Consider the following 20,230-nt stretch of genomic DNA (forward strand, 5'->3'; position numbering starts at 1 on the left):
GAAGCACAGCGTGCGCTTTCCGTAAAGGGCCGCTCCTTACTACCTTCTTCGGGAAGAACTGGCCAGAGCGCCTGGCGGCGGGTGATTCAGCTAGTTAAGTGGATCAAATTAACCAGGTTTTTCAACCCAGATTCACACTTCCTGTAGAGACGGATCCGAAAAGAGCTGGCGAAGGTGTTTGTAAACAAGAAAAGTGCAATTCGAAGGTTGCCGCCGGCGACAACCAGCGAGGCTTAGTGCTGGAAGCAAGAGTCATCTCTTCCCCGGGGGCAAGGTTCAAGCCGGGCAGATAGGGACATCTTTGCAGTCCTCCCTCGCCGTACACAACACACACACACAACCACGTCCCGAAGCAACACCCAGAGTCCCTCGGCGGCATGCGATGTATAGCCCTCTGTGTCGTCCAGCCGATGGAGCTGGAGGAGAGAGGAAGGCAGGGACGTGGTTGGAGGAGGTAAGGGGCCAAGTTGGACTCAGTCCCCAGCAGCTCCGAAGGCAGAGCAGGGGGTGTAGGCCGGGGAGGGTCGCCGCGAGTCCAGGAGGCCGGGGCCTCCGGGTCCTCAGCGCCGCCTCCCCGGAGGAAGGCGGGGGCGGGGAGGAGGGGGGCGGGAGGAGGCGGAGGGCGGAGGAGGGCGGCGCGCTGCGAGGTTATTTGTGGTTCGCTTTGATCCCGAGGGGGAACCTGAAACTCTCACATTCCTGGCATAGCAGCCGCCTCCGGCGCTGGCCGACCCTGGGGCTGCGTGCTGGGGCCCAAGCGGCCAGAGCGTCGGCGGCACGGCCGAGAGCACACCTCGACCGCCGCGCTGAGCCGAGCAGGGCCGGGCCGGGTCGTCGGGTCTGACCGCGCCGAGCACCCGCGGGCTACTGCGGTAAGGAAGGCCGCTCGGCGCTTTGGGGAGCGCGCGGGGCCGCAGAGACTCGCCCCAGACGAAGCCCGAGCCCCGCCGCAGCCCGGCCTTTTCCGGGAGCGGGAGCGGAGCGGACCCAGCGTCCTCCAAGGCACAGCGCGCCTTTTCCGGCAGCCGCGAAGCAGGGCAAGGGCCGCTCCGCCCGGGGGTGTCTCGCGGGTCGCCTGGAGTGTCTCGAAGGCACGCGGGTCCGCTGGGACTGGAGGAGGGGGCAGCCTCTGGGGAGAACGTAGTGGGTGTTTGGGGTCGCGGGTCGGGAAGAGGGGATGCCAGGTGATGCGGATCTGGGCGGAAGGCGCCGCTTGGAGCTCAATTTGCAGCGCCCTGGGGACTGATTTGGTTAGGTAGGGGTTACAGGTGTCTTTGCCCCCCAACTAGCCCAAGAATTCCTCTTTGTCTTCCTTGGAAAATCCTCTCTTGAGCCACGGTCTGGCTCTCACTTAGAAAGAATGCAGCTTGCCGTCCAGCCCGCTGACGTCAGCGCTGGAGCATTTGGAAAACAAAGAGGGCTCGGGAGGGAGGGAGGGAGGCGGCTCCACGACGCTTAAAGACCTCTCCGGACCACGGGCTACCGTCGTCCACCCCGCTCCCGGCGCAGCGGCGGCCACCGGGTGCTCGTAGTCAGCCAGGAGTCCGGGTAGGGCGGGATGGGGTGCGGTCTGACTTCGCTTTGGTTCCTTACGCGAGCGTGAGACCAGGCAGAGGCCGGAGTTGCGTGCTTGCTTAGCAGAGGGTGTTTCAGAGACCCGGGCGCGCTAGCGCAGCAGGGGTGCACGACCCGGGTCGCGGGCGCAGATTTTAGTAACGGCTCAGCTGAAAGGATGTGTATCCGAGGGGCTTGACCGGGACAAACGCGGGATGAGAGGCGCGTGAGATGTTCCCTGCACCCAGGCACGCTGTTGGTGGGGAGAGGGCCTGGAATCTGTCCGGAAAGCTGCATTCTCCGGTCCTCCTCGGCTGCAGTCAGCCCAGACAGTGATTAACTTAGGAATGCCCCGTGGATGAAACGCTAGGGAGAATTGATTCCGGTTTGTTTTGCCTCGGGTAGCTCTAGAGTCTTGCATCTCCCCTCCTTGTGTGTTTGGGGCGGGGGGAATGAGAGGGTGCCAGGAAGGATGAATACAGAGTACCCTCCAGACGCATCTCCCTCTCCCCGGTTCTGGGCAGCTGGGAGGAGGGAGTGGAATGGCTGCTCTGCCAGTCGGCCAAGCCCTACCTGGAGCAGGGCACTGGGGCTAGTTTTGGGGCAGAGGAAGGGCTGCGTTCCTCCCACTGCCCTCCTCCCATGCACACAGGACCTCCGGAGGTGTGGGTTTTGTTTGGTCTTCCCTGAATCCCAGTTCGGAGGTCTGTGGTAGAGGAGGCTGTGGAAAGGAAGCTGGGTGAGGTGGGCAGCCTGCCAGGCCATGAGCCACTGGGAGCCCAGGCTCAGAAGGGAACACCTTCCTCAGGAGATATTATCTCCCTGCAGCCGAGAGCCTCCCCGCTCGCTCCCTTACTTCTTCAGTCGGCTCAAGTGGTGTTACCGATGTCAAGATGCTGAGGGCCCATCATCCCCTGCGTGCCTAGAGGGCCATCAGGGCACTTCCAAGGAGCACGTGTGTGTGTAGCTGGGGGTGGTAATCATAAAATCGAAGACATCGGGCCACCCTTTCTTTTTTCCTGGAGCACGTGTGCACTTACTGTCAGCACACAGACTATGTGACTGGCCCACGAACCTTGATGGGTGGCACCTTTTTGCCTCATCTCACAAAACCATCGTCCTATTATAGTCTCTCTTCTTTCATCCCTTATTCGCCAAATCCAGATGCATTTTTTCCTTCTTCCTGTTCACCTTGCAGAGTGACTGCCAAGGTCATCCCAGGGAGGGAGGGCTCAGCAGAGTAAAGGGTGGTGAGTTAGCTGTGCCAAGGCCGGCGCTCAGGCATGCTTCATCCTAGACGGTCCTGGGGGCTGTTTGCCTAGGGCTTCTTTCTACCAGGCTGGACTCATTCTTTATCACCTGCCAATAAACTGGGGCCCTGTCCACCCCTGGACTGGAAGGCTCCGTGGTTAGAGCTGAATTAGGCCTGCGCTAGAGTCTCTCATCAGGCTTTTTGATGGGAAGCTGACTGCAGGAGGCCAAGGTTCCTGGTGTCTAGGTTACTGGTGTTTTTCTCTAGGCACAGTCAGTCTCCATGAATATGATTATAATGGCGGTCCTTTGCCAGGGATTTACAGTACACCAGGAGCTCAACAGCCATTGCCTGTTTTAATTCTCAACTCCGTGAGGGTAGCGTTATTCTTTCCATATTTCCGATGGAGAAACTGAGGCTCAGAAGTTAAGTGACTTGCCTTAATCAGTAGATGGCAGCATTGGCAGTTGAACCCAGGCTTGTGCGCCCCTCCATAGCCTTGCTCTTTACCATTATGCCTTTGACCAGACAGTAATGGAAAGTCCCCCCCTTTCCCATGTGCTCCCACTGAGTGGTCTTCTTTCTCTCCTCCCAGGTGCTCTGGGGCCAGGTGCCGCTGGCCTTTGTCCAGGCGGTTGTGTGCAAGCCCAGGAAGCATGAGGACACTGGAAGACTCCTCGGGTACGGTCCTGCACCGCCTCATCCAGGAGCAGCTGCGCTATGGCAACCTGACCGAGACCCGCACACTGCTGGCCATCCAGCAGCAGGCCCTGCGGGGTGGGGCTGGGGCTGGGGGCACAGGGAGCCCCCAGGCCCCCCTGGAGATCGTGGCCCCCGAGGACAGTCAGGTGCTGCAGCAGGCCACAAGGCAGGAGCCCCAGGGCCAGGAGCACCAGGGCACCGAGACCCACCTGGCAGAGAACAGCCTCTACCGGCTGTGCCCACAGCCCGGCAAGGGCGAGGAGCTGCCCACCTATGAGGAGGCCAAAGCCCACTCGCAGTACTATGCGGCCCAGCAGGCGGGGCCCCAGCCACATATGGGGGACCGGGATCCCCGCGGGGCCCCGGGTGTCAGTCGGAGGCAGGATGAGGCCCTGCGTGAGCTGAGGCACGGGCACGTGCGCTCCCTGAGCGAGCGGCTCCTGCAGCTGTCCCTGGAGAGGAACGGGGCCCGTACCCCCAGCCACATGAGCGCCTCCCACAGCTTCCCCCAGCTGGCCCGCAACCAGCAGGGACCCCTGCCCAGGGGCACCCCTGCCGAGGGCCCGGAGCCCCGCGGACCTCCACCTCAGTACCCACACATCGTGCTAGCTCATGAGACCACCTCCGCTGTCACCGACCCGCGGTACCGCACCCGTGGCAGCCCGCACTTCCAGCATGCGGAAGTAAGGTAACTGCCCACCTCGGTCTTCAAGCTCTTGGCTTCCAGCGTAGTTCTCCCAGGGTGAAGAGCCTCCAGAAGCCTGGCGAGCTCCAGAGGAAGGCCGATGATACCCTCTCCCTCCCAAGGTGGGAGCTAATGCTGGAAGGAAAGAGGGATTTAGCCAGGGTCACATGAGAAGTTAGCAGCATCCCTTCCTTTAATTTGGAGGTGGACACCATTGTCTAATTGGCTGTAGCAGTTGAGTAACTAGGGTTCTCAGAGGCTATGAATGACAACAGGGGGTTAAAGGTTGGGTTTCAGAGAGAACTTGCAAAGACAAGGGTGGGGAATCATTGCCAAACTGGTTCCAAGTTAAGTGGGAAGAAGGTGGGACCTCCTTCTCTGGAGGTTTCTAAGAACAAGTGGACATGTTTGCTTTCTGTGATTACTGGGAGGCATTCCTAACTGTAGGCAGGAAGAAAGGACCGGATGGCCTCCTTAGGGACCTCTCCCCGCTCCTACACCGCGGCGGGAGCTGCCCTGTCCCTACTACCATTCATTTCCTTTCATGTTTTTCTGTGTGGTCCATGTGGCTGGAGCCTGAAGTGGGAGAGGATTCTTGGTCCAGATGAGCCCCTTTCTGTGGAGGCTCCGGAGAGGCTGCGGGGGGGTGCTTAGTGTTTGATTCTCGGTGTGCGGGGAAGCCTTTAGAGGATGCGGTTTGGCTTTTACCTTTTTAAAAAGGTTCCTCTGCTGCATGTAGAGAATGGATTCTAGAGGCTAGAATGGAAACAGGGATGCCCGGGAGGGGCAGGAAGCCCAGATAGTTTGCAGAAACAGTGTTCCTAGAAATGAGACTCTCGCTTGGCCCCGCGCCTTCTCCTGAGAAGCTGACACACGCCCTTTTCACACGCCCTGCATCTCCCCCGCACAGGGGTCCAGGAAGCCCCACCAGAGGAGCCTGAAGGTTTGCAGGCTCCCTCTTCCTCTGATGGCCCGAGGTCCACGTCTGGCTCCCTTCATGCCTGCCGAGGCCTCCCTTAGTCACCCACTCCCCGCCCGCCGTGTGCCCCTTCCCGGGAGAGACGCCTTTCTTAGCTCTCGAGCACTGAGTGACGCGCTAGCTTGGAGGGAAGGCACCAGAAGATGGAGCCTGTGGGTTTGCGCCACCCTCCACCTCCCAGGCCCCCCGGCCTTATCTCCTTTCTCAGGGCTCCGTCCTGGGAGAGTTTCGGAAGCTGAGTCGTGGTTTCTTCTCTTGGACCAGCCTTATTGAGCCCTGTCAGGAAAAGATAATATCGTGGAAAGGAAGTAGACTGTTCGCAGGAGAACAAAAAAAGAGGGAGGGGGAGGGGCAAACAAGGGGAAGGGAGAGCAAGTGTGAAGGAAAGGAGGCTCTATTCTTTCTTGGAGCCACGTCATCCCCAAAGAATGCCATTTGTGTGTGCCTGGCCCAGGGCAGGGGGAGCAAGTTCAAGAAGCAACCCCAAGAGGCCACATTTAGCAGCACCGGGAGAGTTTGCACATTCCAGTGGGGACTCTCAGCTGTCACTGGAAGCTCTACCTTGGGCAGTAAGAGAAACACATCTGCCGGCCTCTCCTTTGGCTGGTCCGATGAGGCTTGCTTTCTGGGAACTGGGGCCAGGGACTGTTCTTATAGCCCAGGGTCGTAAGAGGGGCAGGGGAGCCGGAGTCTGGAGGGGGAAGGCTGAAGGGGAGGGGTGAGGGGAAGGGCGGGCCTGGGTGCTGAGGTGATGCACCCATGTGGGGCTTCCGGGACTTGGGAAAGTTCCTGGTGAAACTGAGGCCATCGGCTCTTTTACACTTAGAGCCGCGAGGCCCCAGAAAGGCTCTGTGACCCCACAGGCCTCCTGCTCTTTGCTCCTTCCCTTGACTTGGGGCCCTGAGGCTGACGTTACACCAGTAGGACATTGTCCCTAAACTCAGGCTGGTGTCATAGTCCTGAGGCAACCACGACGGCCCAGAAAATCCAGTGTCTGGGTCACATTTACTCTTTGAGCAGAGAGTAAGCTGCGGTCTCCACTAGGAGAGAGGGAGGATGGGCCGCCGTTGTGGGAACGCCCACTGCAGGCCCAGCGCTCTGCCAGGCAAATGTAGCCCTCACGGCGCCCCTTGAGGCTGAGAAGCTTACCCTCAGGACTGAGCAGCGTCCTGCCGCACCGTGGGCTTAAACGCGAGCCGGAGTTTGAATGCCTGTTTTGTCAGACTCTGGAGCCCAGACTCTACCCCTGACATCTGTCCCGCCGCTCTAACCTTAGGCGCAGTCTTCTCAAAATGTTTCTTCAAGGGGTGACGGGACCCAAAATAGGAGGGAGAAGAAGTGAGTGTGAGCGCAGGGCCTGACACCAGGGGCCGGAACCAGACACCAAGTGGCCCAGGGGCCTGGAAGTTTGTGTGTTCAGTCACGATGGATGTGACCTCCACACTCAAAAAGAGCCTTCTATTGATGAGAAGGGTCAAGAGTGCGCTTTTCAAGATCTCTTATTTAAGCTCGGGTTGCTAGGACTGCTCCGGCCGATCCCCAAGGCCTCGGCCACAGTGAGGCTGGGCATGAGATAAGCATGCTCATGGTAATCCCCTGCAGCCCTGCTCCCCTGGCCCTTGAAGGTCTGGGGGACGCCATGCGGAAAGGCCTTCCCCACCAGTCGCGGCCTCGCGCTGTGGGGAGGCTGTGTGCCCAAGCGGGCTGGGGCGACTCGGGGTGGCTTCTCGGTCTCTGAGCGCCTACTCTTCTGTTCCCCAGGATCCTGCAGGCCCAGGTGCCCCCTGTGTTCCTCCAGCAGCGGCAGCAGTACCAGTACCTGCAGCAGCCCCAGGAGCACCCCCCGCCCCCATCCCCGGCTCCCCTCAGCCAGGGCCCACTAGGCTCCCTCAGTCTACCCGGGGTGGAGGCCCCAGCAAGCACCCAGGCCTCCTCGGGCAGTGCCCACCTGGCCCAGATGGAGACTGTGCTGAGGGAGAATGCCAGGCTGCAGAGGGACAACGAGAGACTGAAGAGGGAGCTGGAGAGCTCGGCGGAGAAGGCCGGCCGCATCGAGAAGGTAGGCCCTGCTGGGGCCTCGGAGGGGCAGGGGGAAGAAGGGACGCCAGTGGGGCTGGCCTGGCTGGGCTTCGCAGCCATCCCTCAGCCCCCACCCCCATCCCTCGTGCACCCCCCCCCCGTCTGACTCCAGACAGCTGGGGAGCAGCCGGCACAGCAGGCCTGGAGCATGAGCAGTTGCTGCCCAGTGGTGACTAGAAAGAGCCCATTCAGGGCTCCCCCACACTCGCACCCTTCCCCTGCACACACCCCCTCCCGTGGACACCTCCCACAGAGAGCCCTTTGTATCCCCCACACAACAGCAAGTCTGTTCCAGGCCAGCCCTGGCCACAGAGGAAGCCCCTCCTCTTGGAAAAAACGAGCGACTTATTGGAATCACAGGCCAGCGGGGAGCACGTGCGGAACCTGCCAGCCGCCAAGTGGGCGGGGCAGCCAGGGCCAGGCTGGCCCTCGGGGGTGGATGGCGATGGCTGGAGAGGCAGATCCTCCAAGCAGAGGCGGCTCAGGCTGGGGTCTGGTGCTCCCTTCTTAGTGAAGGGTTACCAGCTGTGCGCTCAGCCTCAGCAGGTGGCCTCGGGCCTCCCGAGGCCGCCCTGTGGTGTCCAAGATAAGTCCACCCTCCACACCATGGTTGGAGTCTGAGTGCCCACTCTTGGGCCCACTGTGCTCAGATTTCTCAGTCGAAGCCAGACAAAAGGAAGATGCTTCTTTCTGGACAGTGGGCCCCAGAAAGCTGTGCTTAGTCATGCTGCAGGCAGTCACTTCCAGAGAACCTGGCCTTGGGTTTGCTCAGGACCTTGGGACGGTTGAGGGGACCCTCGCTTGCCTGTTCCAGCAGTCTGGTCCACCTCTAGAGGCTATACAGGCTGCAGCCCGTCCCACCAGAACTAGGTGGAGTTTTTTGCTGTGGCTTTTGATCCTCTCCTCTCTCACCCTTTCTGATGGAGAATAGCAGGTCAGCCGGGGTCTGTGGAGGGGACCTTGATGCCACTCCCTCCCTGGGAGCCCTCCCCTTCCTTCAGCTCTGCTGTCTGCCTCTTGCAGCTGGAGAGCGAAATCCAGCGGCTCTCTGAGGCCCACGAGAGCCTGACGAGGGCCTCTTCCAAGCGGGAGGCCCTGGAGAAGACTATGCGGAACAAGATGGACAGTGAGATGAGGCGACTGCAGGACTTCAACCGGGACCTGAGAGGTGAGGACAGCTTCCCCAGGTGGCGGGGGGTGGGGGAGTGCCTGCGGACAGCTTGATCCCTCCGTTCTAGGGAGTAATTCAGAATCTCTGTCCTCTGCGATAATAGTGTAAATTGACTCAAAGGGGACTAGGCTGAGACTCCTTGGGGGCCACCTTGATAGAGAGATGCTTCTCTGTGTTCTAGACCTTAGGGCCCCTCATGGAGCTCCCACCCATGTGGCCCAGGATGACCTGGGGCTTCCCTATGAGCCCACCCCCAACTTGGAGAATGCAGCCCGACAGATAGGACCGAGGGGACACCTCAGCAGGCAGCTTCACCTGTATTCAAACATTTTTCCTTAAAACCTCTTTTCTTTATTTGAAACAGAGAGATTGGAATCTGCAAACCGGCGCCTGGCAAGCAAGACACAGGAAGCGCAGGCAGGCAGTCAGGACATGGTGGCCAAGCTGCTGGCTGAAAGTGAGTAGGGGTCCCACTCAGGAGCCTGGCCAGAGGTGTGGCCAGGACAGCCCCTCTGGACAGGGAGGATCGGCCTCCTCTAACAAAGCAGTGCTTGGAGCTTGGGTTTATTGAATGCCTACTACGCACCCAGCAGTGGACTAGACCTGGGGGAGGGGTAGTTTCTGAAGAGGAACAAGATCTGGTTCTCTGTGTATTGGGGAAATCAGTGGGTCCAGAGGGGTAGCTGGGGAGCTGTGGTCTGCTGAGCTGTGGTGCTGACCATCGGTTCGGTATCCTTCGAAGCATGGGGGAGGCCAGAGAGCCTTGGAGACAGGTGGGATGAGAGAGAAGGAAGCGTCCGAGTCTCGCAGGGGGTGCCCAGGGGGAATGCGGGAAGCCGGGGAGCAGGGTGAGGCTGGGCCATAACAGGCGGAGGCACCAGCCAAAAATGGAGCGTAACCACCAGGGCAGCCCAAAGAAGGGGCTCAGGAGGATCCCCTAAAGAGGGTGGTCAGAGGCTTCTTGAAGAACAGATGAGTTCATTGTTGACTCATCCATTCAGTCACTCATTTGTTCACTAGCACAGCTGTGCTGAGCCCCTGGCCAGCGTGGAGCACAGCAGGAACAGGTCAGGAAGGTGCCAGGGCAGGGAGGTCAAGAGAGGCAGTGAGCTTGAGGAAGGAGCAGGGTCTTCCCACCCCGGATTCCAGGCAACAAGCGTGGCCTGGCCCCGCAGGCGAGATGAGGAGAGGTCCCCAGCAGCCTGAGAGAGGGGCTCTGTGATGTAGCAGGGTGGGGAGCAGGCGACAGGTGAAGAAGCAGCAGGATAGCTCAAGTGGAGGTGCGAGCAGGGAGTTTGGGGGGAGGGGGAGGACAAAGGGAGCCCCGAGCTCAGCAGGAGGAAGAAGCTGCAGCGGTCAGAAGAGACAGAGAGGCAGTTATTTATTAAACTCCTCCTGTATGCTCTTACTATGTGCTATAGTGGCGTTAGGGTGTTTGCAAAGGAGTGGAGTGGGGGCGGCTGGTGTCCGGGCGAGGGTGGCTTCGAGGAAGGAGGAGCCCATCAGAAAGCCTGCTGTGCTGAAGCTGGATACTTAGGGGGTGTCCAGAAGTGGAGGGGCAGCTTGAGGGCTGAGCTGTGCTGGCAACCCCTGGACAGGGCCGACCGGAGCCCAGCACTGAAGGGCTGGGGGTTGGGGGTGGGCAGGGGGCAGGCGGGGCTGTACTGGCTGGAGGCGATGACTTAGGGTCTCTTGGGAGGGAGGTGGTGGAGGTGAGGGAGAGGGGGGAGGGGACGGCCCCGGGGGTCCCGTTGGGAGTCCGGAGAGGGCGGGTTTCTGGAAGGGGGCAGAATGGGGCGCCCTGTAGTAGAGGGCCGACTTTGGGGGCCGGGCTCTGCCAAAGAAAGGAAGTCACCGGCGGGTTTCTGGGAGCGGGCAGGGGAGGGGCGAGGGGGGAGGCCGGCCTGGAGGCGTTTCCGCTCCCCGGGGAGCGAGCGCCAGGCTGTTCTTGGCTCCGGGCTGGAGCCATTAATCTGGCAGCGGCGGGTGACCTGGATGCCAGGCATTCCTGAGCCCGGGCTGTTCCGCTGCGCCCCGCCCCGCCGCCACCGCCGCTCCCTCCCGCGCCCCGCCCTCCCGCACTGCGGGAGGAGGGAGGACACTGGGACAAAGGGACTGGGACGTGCCGGTGGGGCCTCGCTTTCCCAGGGGGAAAGGCCCCCTGCTGCCTTCACTGCTCGCTCGCCCTGTCTCCCGGATTCGCGGCCACCCCGGCCTGGGAGCGCCCCCGCCCCCTGCCCTCTGCCCGCCAGACAGGCCCAGAGTTTTATCCTGGTGGCTGGGGATGGCCAAGGGCTCAGGCTTCCCAGCCCCTGGCAGGGCCTTAGAGGTGTGGGAGGTGGCAGGAAGCTTCTGGAAGCCAAAGGTTGGGTCCTGGGGATCCTCCCCAAGGGCTGACGGAAGCCATGCAGCCCTCCCTTGCTCCCAATAGCCATGGGGAAACCAGAATTCTCAGGGAAGATGCCTCTGGTTGATCTCACCTTTTTTCTGGAGTCAGTCAACACTAGTAGGGAAGTGTGGCCACTATCACCAGTGCCATCTGCTTTTCCTACAAGGCAAGCCATACAGACCTCCAGCTCAGGTCAGGCTCTGTCCCCCCTGGGGAGCTGGCCTTGAGTCCTGAGGCCTGGTTCTCCCAGCCCTGTCCCCCTTGGGCAGTTTCTTCCCACTGAGCCTCAGATTCTGAGGCTGTAAGATGGGGGCATCATAAGACTGGGATGAGATGCAGACCTCCTGCAAACTCTGTAAGCTGTTGGGCTCTGTGAGGCCTCCCAGGACGGAGCCACTATCTCCAGGTCCAAAGTCCCAGTCAGCACTCCTGCCTGCCCCCTCCACTCCACTCAGGTGTCAGGCCAGCTTGGGATGAAAGGCTCAATTCCAGTGTGACTGAGCTCTGCCATCTTTTCCCTCCACCCCAAAGAATGAGGCCAGCCTGGACCCAGCCTTCAGAAATCCAGAGTGAACCAGAGCTGACCTGGGTCAGTCGCCTGTGTCCCCCCTCTCTGCCCCAGGGCCCTGAGTAAATGAATCCTCCCTTCTGCCTGCCAGGTCCCAAGCCTTCACTCTGCTATTCCAGAGCTTGTACTGCCCTATATGATAGGTACAAAGATTAAAGATGGCTCAAGGATTAATTAAAATTAAATGAAATGAAAAATTCAGCTCTTCCCTCACACTAGCCACATTTCCAGTGCCCAGTAGCCCCTCATGCCTAGCGGCTACTGCACTGGTTGGCACGGTGTAGGACACGTCCATTACAACAGAAAATCCCACCGTGCTATCATGGTGCTGCTCTAGAGAGTGACTTTGAGTCCACCCGGCAGGTTCCAGAGCCTGTCCCCCTCCGCCCTCCAGCGAGGCGGGCAGCCCACACACTCTGCGGGTAGGGGCGCCTGGGTCCACAGAATGAGCCCTGGAGCCCACTTCGGGAGCCCTCTAGGTGTGAGGGCCTTGCACCACAGCCAAGCAGCCTGGTCCTTCAGAGGCAGACGGACTTGGGTCCCCATCCTGGCAGCACCATTCACCTCCTATGTTTCCTCCCCTTTAAGTTGAGGGGTCACAAATCCTGCCTCAAGCGACTGTTACTGGAGGCTTCGGTGGAATAAGATGTGTAGGTGCCTGGCTCCTGGGGCAGCACACGGTGGTCTCTTCCCCTTTCCTTAATTCCTCCACTTGAATGATGACCACGCGACAGTCCACCTGAGCCTCCGTTTTCCCATCTGCAAATGGGCGTCACAGTTCCTACCGGTCCAGTCTCTAGTGTCACCGTGAGGCTCGAGGGGAACCGTGAATGTGTTTTGGAAATGGTGACACCTGGCGCACGTGGGCAGTGTCTGGGGCTCTCTCCTGGCAAGGCCACGTCCCACCAGAGGAGCAGTGTAGCCCAGTGACTACTGCAAGAGCCCCGGCCTGGCGCTGTCATTTACTCGTGACTTAACCTGAGGCTCAGTTTCCCGGCCCATGCAGTGGGGTTAATAAGGGTACCTAACTCGTAGGTTGTGGGGAGGATAAGATGCAGTCGTGCTGGTGCAGTGGTCAGCCCAGAGCCCAGTGCGTGGGGGGGTGCTCCGTGGGGCCAGCGAGGTGGCTGTCGTCACTGCCCGGGCCCCCGCCCTCTGTCCCTGCAGGCTACGAGCAGCAGCAGGAGCAGGAGAAGCTGGAGCGGGAGGTGGCGCTGCTGCGCGGAGCCATCGAGGACCAGCGGCGGCGGGCCGAGCTGCTGGAGCAGGCTCTGAGCAACGCCCAGGGCCGCGCGGCGCGAGCCGAGGAGGAGCTGCGGAAGAAGCAGGCCTACGTGGAGAAGGTGGAGCGGCTGCAGCAGGCCCTGGGGCAGCTACAGGCTGCCTGCGAGAAGCGTGAGCAGCTGGAGCTACGGCTGCGGACGCGCCTGGAGCAGGAACTCAAGGCCCTGCGTGCGCAGCAGGTGAGCTGGGCAGACCCGCGGAGGTGGCACAGCTGGAGCAGCATCAGAGGAGGCTCTACAGCCCCCGGGAGGCCCCTGCTGAGGTCCAGCCGAGCCCCCTTGGAAAGCCAGGGTGATCCGTGCCGGCCCTGCTGAAGGCCCCTCCCAGCCACCGGTCTTAGCAGAGGCTTTGCCACTGGGCCGTGTGCCGACCTCAGGGACTCAAGACTTGGGCCTCTGCCCTCAGCAGCAGCACGGGTTGGCACACTTGGTCTCTAGAGAAAGTCACTCAGGAGCATTGGTGGAGGAGACTAGCCACCTCTTGTGTGCCTCCTCAGGACCCTGGGGGAAGATAGTCACCCAGATCCTGAGTCTTTATCCTCACTTCGGACTGTGTGAATAGCTCTTGTGTTTACAGACCAGATAGGGTTCTGTCTCCACTCCCAGCCTTACCCTTCCCACAGAGATAGGGTGACCAGACCTCCTGGACTGCCCAGTCCTGTCCTAGTTTACACCGGCTGTCGCAGTGTCATTGAGTTGCACCCCTTTCCCAGACTGGAAGATAACGTATGTGGTCACTATGCAAAGGCAGACCTGATCTTCTCACACCCTTGGCCACAGGATTTGGGGCGGGGGTGTGGGGACCCGTGCCTCCCCTTTGTCTCTGGGTGGAAGCGGGCTGCGAAGAGTGTACGGGGAGGCTGACCAAGCCCGAGGCTCGGTGAGAGTCCTCCTGTGGAGGCGAGGACCTGGGGCCGACGCGCCCCAGCCGCCGCCCCTGACCGCGGTGCTCCTCTCTCTGCAGAGACAGGCAGGCAGCCTCGGTGGCGGCAGTAGCGGCGGTGGGTCCCCGGAACTCAGTGCCCTGCGGCTTTCGGAGCAGCTACGAGAGAAGGAGGAGCAGGTCCTGGCACTGGAGGCCGACATGACCAAGTGGGAGCAGAAGTATTTGGAGGAACGTGCCATGAGGCAGTTTGCCATGGATGCGGCGGCCACGGCTGCCGCCCAGCGCGACACCACTCTCATCCGGCATTCCCCCCAGCCCTCGCCCAGCAGCAGCTTCAACGAGGGCCTGCTCACCGGTGGCCACAGGCATCAGGAGATGGAAAGCAGGTTGGGCATTACAGGCCGGGCACCTGGGTGGGGGTAGGGGGCTGGCGATGTCAAGTCCCTGCCCTGTCCTTAATCCGTGATAAACACCCCTTGCCCCACCTGGCCTAACAATCCCTCCTACTTCTGAACTGACCCCCATGCTTTGGGCATAGCTGGCGTCATACACGTATTCTTTCCCAGAGGTACCAACCAAGTCCTTGGTCTGCCCAGGAGACCCCACTGTTGGATGCCGTCCAAGGCTCTAGGCTTCTATCCCCTCCCCCTCCCCCATGTAAATCAGAGAGTAAGACTTTCCCACTGAGTCCACACCATGTACCACCCCCAGAAGGAATGTGGCTGAGGCCCCCGGCCTGGGGGGAGCTAGTATTTTCTCTCCAAAAACAATCTCAGAGGCCCCACAAGATTTCCATTTAACCTATACCTGGCTCAAGAGCGCAAGCACGTTCACTGAGCCTATTTGGTCAACAGCCCTGGGGGTGGTCCTCCAGGATGGGGGTTGTACCATTGCTGTCATTGGATGAACCCAGAACCTGCCCCTGGATGACCTGCCTTTGCTGGTGTGACAAGGGCCCAGCACTTCACACACGGGCAACTTTCAGAGGATCCAGTTCCAGAGCTGTGACGGCATTTCTGAAGGCCCCCTCCTGGCCCCTGCTGCAAGGCCAGGAGAGCCCAGCCTGGTCGTAGGAAAGGCTTTCCCTCCAACGTCTACAAGGCGGGAAGGATGGGGCTGTTGGATCTGTAGGTCTGAAGATGCAAGCTTGGCCTCTCACCCCTCAGGTTAAAGGTGCTCCACGCCCAGATCCTGGAGAAGGATGCGGTGATCAAGGTCCTTCAGCAGCGCTCCAGGAAAGATCCTGGCAAGGCCACCCAGGGCTCCCTGAGGCCCGCCAAGTCGGTGCCTTCTATCTTCGTGGCTGCAGCGGCAGGAGCCCAGGGCTGGCAAGGGCTCTCCTCCAGCGAGCGGCAGGTGGATGCCGCTGCCCGTCTGGCTGCAGGTGAGAGGAGGCGGGTAAGCGGCAGAGGCAGAGGCTAGGGTGTTCTCAGGCCTTTCCTCTCGGAACTGAGGCTCAGGGGAGCCAGGGCGTCCCAACCCCTCACCCAGGGAAGCTGGCTTATACTCTGGCTCCAGTGCTCCTGCAGCCCACAGCTGTCCCCCTGGTGCGAAGAAGCAGGCTGTAGCCCCCATCTCTGGAAATTCCACCACCCTGGCCCCAGCCACTTACCATCTAAGTAAAAATAGAGCTCCCTGTACAGATGTACCTTCTGGGCCAGCCCTTCCACTCCCCCTTCTAAGCAGATGCCACAGAAATCCGAGAGTCCCTACTGGTTTTAAGATTTAATCTACAGCCCTTTAAGAAAGGCTTTTCTACTCGAAGTTTTTGGAACCCAATCCAACCTGATAGTTACTCCCATTTGGAAACAGGAGCGTTTAGTTGTAATCGAAGTTCTTGCAAATCAAGAGCAATTCGCATCCCTCATAGGTACAGTTAAGTAGGGGTGTTCTTCCTGGGGGCTCCATCTTATGGACAAGGCAATAACTGTGAACCTCCTGCCTTTCCAGCAGACAGGGCCCCAGCGGAGGAGCCAGTGGCCGAGGCTCCCCTAGCTGCCCACGCCAAACACGGGAGCAGGGATGGGAGCACCCAGACTGACGGCCCCCCAGACAGCGCCGCCGCCTGCCTGGGCCTGGAGCCCGACGGCCTTCTGGGGTGCAGCAGTGGCCAGAGGACAGCCTTGCTGGGTAAGTCCCCTTTCCCCCCGACCCCCCGACTTCTCTGCGGGGCTGAGGGCATGTTGGGGTGTGAATTGGGGCCCCTGACCCTTTATTCCCAGACCCAGCCCCACTCATTGCCCACACTCCACAGGGAGCCCTGCACAGGGACGGGTGAGCAGGGTGTGAGGCCCACCACAGTACATGTGAGAGCTGGTTGGATGCATGAATAGGGGAACTGAAAACCCTGATTACAGACAGATCCACCTGGGAGGCTCTTTATCTTCACTTTGGAAGTCTTCTTTCATTGCCAGTCTAAATATCTAAGATAATGGAGCTTGGTGAGTTACCCTTCCACGCAAGTTAGAAGACTTTGTTTAAAAAGAATCCGGGAAGGAGAAATTTGAGAAGATGCCATTACTGTGTTTGCTCCCTTTCACATTAGCCTTTGCATATTTGCCTGCGCCTCACCATCTCAGAAAACCACAGGCATGAGAAGAATGCGGCAGCCTCCCTCCCTTGGGGCTCTCCACCCTCCCTCCGAGCCCTCCAACCAGTTCCAAGTTGTAAACAACTGCGTCTTCCACTCTGGAGGCTGGTGGTCTGGACAGAGAGCCGAGAGGGAGCGGAGCTTTGTGCTTAGGTTGGCCAAGTTATGGCGACCTGGGCAGCCGAGTTGGGAAAAGGTGAAGATAGATCCTATCTTTCAAACGTGGTAGGATTTAAAAGAGCAGTGTGGTAATGCTCGTTGGCATGTGCCTGTGTTCTTATCTCTCCAGATTCTGTTGCTACATCCAGAGTCCAGGACTTGTCGGACATGGTGGAGATACTGATCTGAAAGGAGGTGGTGCCTTGGGGACTCCGAACCACTCCCTGCTCTCCTCTGCCCTCTGCCACGTGGCCATTCCAGCAGCCCCTCCAGCGGCTGCTTCACCCTCCCCCAGCCCAGCACTCATTCCCATTGACCGATCTGGTCCCAGGAGCTGAGGAAGGATGCTGCAGAGCAGAGGGGAGCTGTGAGCACCCGGCCCCCAGAAGACTCTGCTGCTTAGCCCCACATTCCTCCTGGGCCCATGTGGACTGAGGACTGGACCTTAACCTGCTTGCAGCCCAAGGCTTGCTGCCGGGGTAGCAACTGAAAGCTCAGAAGGGAGTAGCCCCTTCTGCACCCCCCGTGGACACTCGGGCAGAGAGGGACAGGATATGTTGATTTGGGGGCTGATTGCCAAGGATGGCTGCCCGTGGACGCCAGGTGGGCTGGTTCACTAGTCGGGCCTGGCTCAGTGTGGGCCCCCCAACCTCCTCAGCCCCTCACTGCCTCCTTGGGCTCACCCACACTTGCATCTTGTGGGGCCCGTCGAGGCCACAGCCTCACCCCTTCACTTGGAGAGGACTGGGATGCGCTGTGCGGTTTGTATATAATTCCCTTCCTTGTGGAACAGAAGACGGAAGCGGGCTGCTTCAGACGTGTCCCCTCGTTCTGTGCTCCCATCCCTGCTGTCACGGTTCCGCCCAGTTATCTCCCCTTCTCAAGTCCTTGGCCCGTGGTCCAGTTGATCCACGGGATATTGGCTGTCTTTTTCCCCATCTTGAACCCTGTTTGAAATGCCCATGGGACACCCCCCCCCCCCATCACCAGCCTCTTGAAATGGCTCCACAGCTCCTGTCCTTGGGACATCCTGTCAGTTTGGTTATGAGCCCTGAGGCAGGTGAAGTGAGCCACCACACAAGTCTGCTGTGGTGGGGTTCCCAGCACCACTTCTCCCAGAGGAAACTGGAGACATGGGCTTGTTCTCATCAGGGTCTTTGTCCACCCACCCTGGAGGGATTGGGAGAGGGAGCTATGCTGGTGAAAATTAGTCCATGAGACGTGACTCAGTCAGTCCTCTGAATGGAGCCCCCGTCACAGCATGGCGCCGCGAGGCTGCCCCCTCGAGCCACGCGTGCCCAGCGCCCTGAAGCAGGGCTGGCGCTTGCGAACTGGAGTGAAGCATCCAATGGCAGCCTGCCAGTGGCCGTGACTTTGACTTCTGGTCTTAAAAGAGGCCCCCAGCTCAGCCCCAGGAGCGATTGGTGGGTTTTAGCAGTTTGTCTTGACTGTTTTTAGTTCTCCTTGAATCTTTGTGTTTTTTTTTTTTTTTCCTTTACCGTTTTTAGGTTTTATATGTGTTATTTTATTCCCATGGTTCCTCAAGTTTCCTTTTTAAACATTTGCATTTGCTGGACAATTGCATATTTTTTTAAATCCCCCTACCCCTCTTGAAAGCTGAAAAATGCATTTGGTTCATATGCATTGTTTACAAAGAAAAAAAAAAGAAAAAAAGGCAAAAAAATATTGTGGAAGAAAAAAAACAACTTAATATATTTTGGATTAATATTTGGTATTTCTTTTAAAGTATTTTTTTGTGCTGTGAACATTTTCTGCCAAAGACCATGATGTGTGTCTGTATGTTTAAGTTATCGTAAATATTTAAAATGTAAACATGGCTGTTTTGTTATGCCACCCTGTACCAGGATTGCTGCTGCATTCCACTGGGTATAACAGTATTTTAATAAAAAAAAAATTTTTAATTAAAAGCGGTGTCTTTGCACAGGTGAGAGACTGCACTGAGAGGGAAAGGAGAGGGGTTAGGAACTTTGGGGGGGCCACCCATGTCAACGTCCCCACCCACTCTCAGCACTGAGCTGGACCCCTACTCGTCCACCCCTTGCTCCTGTACGCCTTGGTTCTTAAACACTGACCAGAGCATGTCCATAAACCACCAGCTCAGGGTGGCTGCCATTTCTCATACAAGAGGAGTGAAGGCTGATTGCCATTTTCTGATTGTGGGAAACCTTTGGGCAAGGCAGGTCCCTCCTTATCTGCAAGGCTAGGAGGCTACACAGTGTAATGTCTTCTAGGATCCACAAGTCCTGGGAGTGTGTGGGGCTGCATTAAGGACAAGGTTGGAATGAGGATGTGGTTGGCTTTCCGCAGAGAACATTTCTCTCCGTCTGGGAGAGTCCGGCAGAGCGGCGGCCTCCCCAGGTAACCTTGTCCTAACCGGCTTTGTTTGCCCACACGCTGTGCTCACTCCACAGTAGGAAGGGGTGTCCCAAGGTGGCTTTACCCTTCCCTCCCCCTGCCCAGCATGGAGTCCTTGTCTGGGACCATCCAAGGGACAGGGAGCCGTGCTGCTTGGAGCCCTGCAGAGGGTCTTCGTGGGCGGCAGGGTCTTGGGCTCAGCCTCCCTCCCTGGCTGTGGCCTCAGCACTCCTGCCCAGGCTCCGGGAAAGCGTATCGCTCCAAACCACGAAAGAGAAAACCATCTCAATCTCAGGGGTCCTTGTATCAGAAACAAAGCCCCTGCTGCCATGAGCCAGTCAGCACACTGAGCTTCCTCATCAGGCTGTCAGTCAGAAGCCAACCACCAGGCAGAGGGCAGCCAGACAGGCCCGTGATGGGAATGGTCACCTCCACGGCAGTGAGCGAAGTATTTTCAGGGCTGGTGTAGGGACTCAGCAGCCATGTTGATGGGTATCCGAGCAGGATCCTAGAGATCAGCTTCCCGAGCCGGCCGACCTGCCCACAAGAGATGGAGCCAAACAGCTGGAGGAATGGGGAACATCCAAGGACCTTCTAGCAACTTGGCGATAGCGATGGGCCCCAGATTCCCCGGCCAGCACAATGCACCCCGTGGCCACGCCTCCACCCCAGCCCCTCCAGGCCACCTCCCACCATGTGGGCAGCATCGATGCCCATCTTACCAGGCCCCGGACTGTGATTTGCTATGTGGACTATGGCTAGGGTGCCCTCCTCAGATGCAGGCCTGGTCCTCGGAGGTGGCCCGAACAGTGGAGCTGCTGCTCCCATCTGCTTCCCTCGGCCACACCAGCCCACAGAGACATTCGCTAAGATGTGGTGTCCAGACAAAACGGCAGCGCCTGTGGCAGGACGCTCCAAAGAAGAGCCTGGCCACAAGGTTCCTCTTCACCTCCACCTGCCACCAAAAAAGCCCTGGAGGGCAGCTCAGGCCCGGTGCTATAAGGCCTGACGAGCGCACCATCCCACCCCCAGCACCTGGGCCAGAGGCTTGCAAAGCATCTGTGCCTTTTGCAGGAGCCAGTCCATGAAGAGTCACTTTAATATTTCCTTGGCACAGACCAGGGGGTAGAAGAAACCAGTGTGCCCAACACACACATGTGCATGTGCATTTGTGTATGTGTATGTGCACGTGTGTGCCTGAGTGTGTCCCACAGAGAAAGACTGGAGGGGCACCGATATCTTCTGGCTGGTGTCCTTGCCGGGTCACCACAGCGTCTAGCGACAGGGTCACCCGTGGGTGTGAGGGGCCGTGTCCTCTCAGAAAAGGGTCAACCCCTTTTCTCAGTGCCATCTGACATGCAGCCTAACTAACAAAGCTCTGGGCTGGGGGCGTGCTGCTGGACTGGCCCTGGGGAGGGGAGTGTCTGCCCATGTACCCGGGCACCCGCGGTGAGGGGGCCTGGGCCACGACAGGGCCAGTCCCTGTGTCCCACAGGTGGCTCTGCCGGGCGCTTGGGGGCCCAGTTCCTCTGCGAGGGACAGCTCTGCTCTGCCTGC

General features: G+C 59.3%; 1 protein-coding gene across 4 annotated transcripts; it reads left to right on the forward strand.

Moving 5' to 3' along the window:
• The first annotated feature begins 671 nt into the window (after nt 1-671).
• AMOTL2 (angiomotin like 2) lies at nt 672-18,225 on the forward strand. Of its 4 annotated transcripts, none has more exons than XM_081234801.1 (10): nt 672-872; nt 3,402-4,196; nt 6,934-7,231; nt 8,275-8,419; nt 8,787-8,879; nt 12,547-12,842; nt 13,627-13,934; nt 14,715-14,932; nt 15,499-15,678; nt 16,428-18,225. In XM_081234801.1, exons 2-10 carry the CDS (start codon nt 3,463-3,465, stop codon nt 16,484-16,486), a joined length of 2,331 nt encoding a protein of 776 aa, XP_081090927.1. In that variant the 5' UTR covers nt 672-872; nt 3,402-3,462; the 3' UTR covers nt 16,487-18,225. The 4 variants fall into 4 exon arrangements, with proteins under 4 accessions (XP_081090927.1, XP_081090928.1, XP_081090929.1 ...); XM_081234802.1 differs by having other exon boundaries at nt 15,502-15,678; XM_081234803.1 differs by lacking the exon at nt 672-872 and adding an exon at nt 1,472-1,548.
• Nucleotides 18,226-20,230: the final 2,005 nt, after the last annotated feature.

This window comes from Mesoplodon bidens, assembly GCF_964165515.1.
Source record: "Mesoplodon bidens genome assembly, chromosome: 5".
Lineage (NCBI taxonomy): Eukaryota > Metazoa > Chordata > Mammalia > Artiodactyla > Ziphiidae > Mesoplodon > Mesoplodon bidens.